The following is a 4,336-nucleotide window of genomic DNA, read 5'->3' as shown; positions in this document are numbered from 1 at the left end:
TGCTGAAGCAAGTCTGAGCCACGCGCGTGGTTCAATGGTTAGAGCCTCTGCACAAGTTGTTCGCGTTGACGTATACACCAGAGGAGTTTATACTCTCCTATTCAATAATCGAGCGAATTATCAGTGATTGTAACCGTCAACCTTTGGTTCTATCAGAATTTGTGTTTGTGTGTAAAGGATATATATATATATATATTTATAAATGTAACAATATGACAGTGTCACCGACGTTGAAACGTTATCTTCCAGTCAGGAGATTGTGTTATATATATTGAAACCTAATGATGACATCTGTGGGGACGATGAGATATTAATGTGATGCGCGGGGCCTGGTTGTCCTGAGGCTGATTATCTCACAACACGGGGGCACCTAAGGTACAAATGGAGGGACGGGGATATTATGGCAGCGAGGAGGAGGATAGCCCCTCTGATAGCTGGGGATCACCAGGTAAGAATAAATAATCAATTATCTCACCTTGTCCCCTTGGCGACATGTCGGCGACACATTAGCTCTGCATAGCTATGTGTACACGGCTTCTCGAAGTGTTTACAATGCACGTTTCTTACTGAAACCGATAATGGTTCTATCGTATTATACATAAAATAAACCAAGACGGATGTGATTACATTGAAGAAATATCACGTGATTACAGGTATAATTGTGATATGGCTTTGATATTTCAAGAACGCCAAACGAAAGATACGAATACTTTTATTAATAATTCATGAATCGGTTTTATATTCGTCCTATAAACAAGACCTTCAACAGAACGAGAAGGGACGACTCAACCATGATCAGGGCACATTGAAACTATAACACTGAAACACACATACATGTGTACAGGTTTGTAACAGGTGAAAATGATACAGCGCCTGGGAACGGTGATTTTTTGTTATCTTGATATTACAATTTCATTTATTGCAATTTTACTCAAAGCAGACTGGATAATTCATTGGTCTCCGATAGTCTTTATTTTCTTTGAAATATATATCCGTCGGAAACGATCTAATAAGACGAGGTTTTCTCGTTTTATATCTGATAAAGAACAAAGGACTCACTAGGCGCTGTAGCAGTACGTTTTATTGAAGTCGTAATGTAATCCACATGAGTGAAGGAGAAGGCGCAGTTTGTTAACAAATACAGTGAAATGATGATATCATGATAATACATTGTCTTCTATTGAAAATGTGAATAATGTCGTTGACCGGAAATGGCCGGATCATAATTATTATTGACCGGAAATAACAGTCACATTTGTTGTTGACCGGAAATTACCGAGTCAACGTTATTGTTGGTCGGAAATGACCGAGTCAAGCTCGGGTCACTAACATTGTACCATGAAACAGTCTTGGTGGGAACGTTTTGTTTTCGCGAGGTATTGCTTACAAACCATTTTGCTCTTTCAAACTTTTCTGTTTACAATTTAAGAGGTTTGTGTGAACTAGTGTTAGGTTAGCGTTGCTACATTTCCTTTCCAGTTAACCGTGAAAAGTCATAAACGAGATTTTATGTGATAAAGCTAGTATATCACATAATTCAGGCTTCGACAAATATAAAGAAAAATGGCGATTTCTAAAACTCCAAAGCATCATGGAAAAGCGTCTTTAATCTCCCATCGTAAGGCTGTTGTACATGTACAAACATTTGAATAACATCAGAACCCAACCCCCGCCCCCATTGGTGCGCACCGCACCATCGTGACGTCAACTTGAAAAGCAATAAATGTGGTCACATTGTTCGAAATAAAACGAGATAGCGCCTGCTATTGTTTTCAAAACGCTGAGTTTTTGAAAGCGACCATTATATATTGTAGTATATGTGCCCTTTTATTAAAGTGTCACGGTAGACAGAAAGCTGCTGACGTCACACATGTGAAAGTACTATACCCGGGAATATTTAATATTAACGGATGAATAATGGCTGCTGTCTCTTTATATGCGAACGAACAAACACAGCGGTTTTATGTTCTAATCAACTTTTCATTTCAAACCAAAAAATGCTGACAGAATTGTAACCTTTTCTGAGAAGGAAGACCTTTAACAAATTCCCTCTCTGAACATTGCCCTATATCAAGACGACGAAAAGTACTTTCTCCATTCAACGTTATTAAGGAAAACATCAGATTCAATTAATGAGCACTTGAAATGTTTCGAAGTGATGCATGCCATCCCTCATGTACCCCGCTATTTCAAAGAATATGTCACCATGGCGACCGATGACGTCGAAGAGCGCCAGCAATTCATTACCGCCTTGAATTATCTTGTTTCAATCTACCTGGGAGCTCAGGTAGGCTAATGACAGGTAGTTCTATAATTATCTAATTAGACGTTGATCACAAGCCCACCTGACTCTGATCATCTCGGAACATGCACAGATGATGAGTAGCACAATAGTCTTAGTTTAGAGTGAAATGAAACTAATTCTAAAGATTTCTAGTTTTTCTTTATTTCTCTTTTTTTTTTTTTAATCTATCTCACGATATTGATGACTCGCTCCGTGGTAAAGCCGAGTGCCGGCCAGTTTTGGTACAAAATTTTATTTATGCTTAATAGGATGATAAAGAAAGGAAAACATCGATATTTAGTTCAAAGACAGTTGTACAGACAAACCTCAGACTAACCTCGGCATGTTATAGCCGGGAGTGAAATGTTCCGGAAAGGCAGTAATCCAGAAAAGCTGTAGAAAACAGCGCCGTTGAAGCGCTATAAGAAAATAATCATATTTGTGTTTTCTTTGTGCGAGCTATTTTTGTTTGTTTTTTAATGGATGCACCGTTGGAAAAGTTTATTGTTCATTTATTCGAATATAAATCAGAGACGGAACTACAGGGATACCAATCATGAGATTAATTGTAACTACTGATATAGGTTGTACAATTTGCAGTGTACGGATAAGCTTAAGTACAAAAACATAAAAACTATTCCATAACATATCTACTGATACCTAAATTACCCAAAGCATGACGATATCGCTGTTTCGAGTGCAATTATCGATTCATTTGTGTCGACTCTTCGGAAGCAAAAGTGCTGAAGATAAAATTGCTGAGATGTCAAAAGAAAACCTGCCGTAAAAAATCGTCCAACTTACAAAGATAATGGCAGCTTACATGTACGAAACGGCTATCTGCTCCACATAAATCCCTCTGCGTTTAATCTCACTGACATCCATTTTCGCAGAACAGAAAAAGCTGTTTGGAAGCCAATAAATTAAGAAGAAACAATTACTGCTTGTACCATGAGGATTTTTTCCTTCATTTCCGCAAACGGCGCGTTAATCTTTTGCATTTCATCTATGATTTGGTGATAAAACAGCCTTATCCTGGAGTATTTATCTTCACATATTGTACATAAATAAGTAAATAATAAAACAAAACACAAATAATCAAGTTAGGGTCTATTCCCGTACTAATTTTGAAGTAAGCCATGTTGCAATTTTGTATTTTCTACATGTTGCTGACGATTCTGACATTTCGATGAAATCTATAGATATACTGTAGCAATATGTGAATGAATTCCCTCCTAAGTGCAGTTTTTCAAACTACTTTCATTCCGTTTTGTTTCTGTTGTCATTGTCATCAACAATATATACATGGAACCATATTGTAGACCGTTAGTCACATCACTCGTTAATTGCACGGTGATATATGGCTTAACGATGACCTCTATAACGTCCCAATATCCGTTTGTAAAAATCAATGGATTTTTGTAGATAGTTTAAGATAAAAAGTCATGTTTAAAGAAGTATAATTTGAATTCGTCCATAAGTAAGTGTCGACTTGGAAAAATAAATTATTAAAGATGAAAAAAGAAAAAGGATGTTACCTCTAAAACATAGGTTTTCGAGAGTGTCCCTTTAGGGCCGAGAGCACTGGGCCGAGCTGACGTGTTTAACCCCACAAGGTATTGGTTAATTAATGTAAACACATTACAATGATGATGAACTGTAGAAGTGCTGGAAATTACTTGTTATCACGAGTTACACCAATTAATTACAAGTGGTAGAGGATTGTAGAATAGTCTGTCACGCTTTGTGAAAGGGAAACACTGTCACTGAGTTGAATATTGAATCAGAACTGGAGTTCAGCATGTGATGTTCCCGAAACAAGATAATGTACAAATCGGTGGAATTGAATTAAAAGCCATTGTGATTACCGCGAATATTACTGGTCATAAAATATACATTGTACTCGCTCTTAACCAATTTGTGATGTTACGTGCTGAAGAAGGTTTAAATTAGATAAAGTGCGTGTCATGTTCAGTAAAATATTGGTGCTTTATAGGAAGGTACTTGGTCCCATTATAAGAGATTTTGCTTTTTTTTTTTTTTTTTTTTTTT

The 4,336-nt window shown here is 37.0% G+C and overlaps 1 protein-coding gene across 1 annotated transcript in view; it reads left to right on the top strand.

Moving 5' to 3' along the window:
- Nucleotides 1-292: 292 nt before the first annotated feature.
- The window catches only part of LOC110467402 (voltage-dependent calcium channel type A subunit alpha-1-like), a 274,929-nt gene continuing 270,885 nt past the window's right edge, over nt 293-4,336 (top strand). Inside the window, exon 1 of the mRNA XM_021524541.1 lies at nt 293-448. Coding sequence (XP_021380216.1) covers nt 382-448 — 67 coding nt within the window. The 5' untranslated portion in view covers nt 293-381. The remainder of the gene's footprint in view (nt 449-4,336) is intronic.

This window comes from Mizuhopecten yessoensis, unplaced genomic scaffold (genome assembly GCF_002113885.1).
Source record: "Mizuhopecten yessoensis strain PY_sf001 unplaced genomic scaffold, ASM211388v2 scaffold11173, whole genome shotgun sequence".
Classification (NCBI taxonomy): Eukaryota; Metazoa; Mollusca; class Bivalvia; order Pectinida; family Pectinidae; genus Mizuhopecten; species Mizuhopecten yessoensis.
This window is presented reverse-complemented; position numbering and strand designations above follow the sequence as displayed.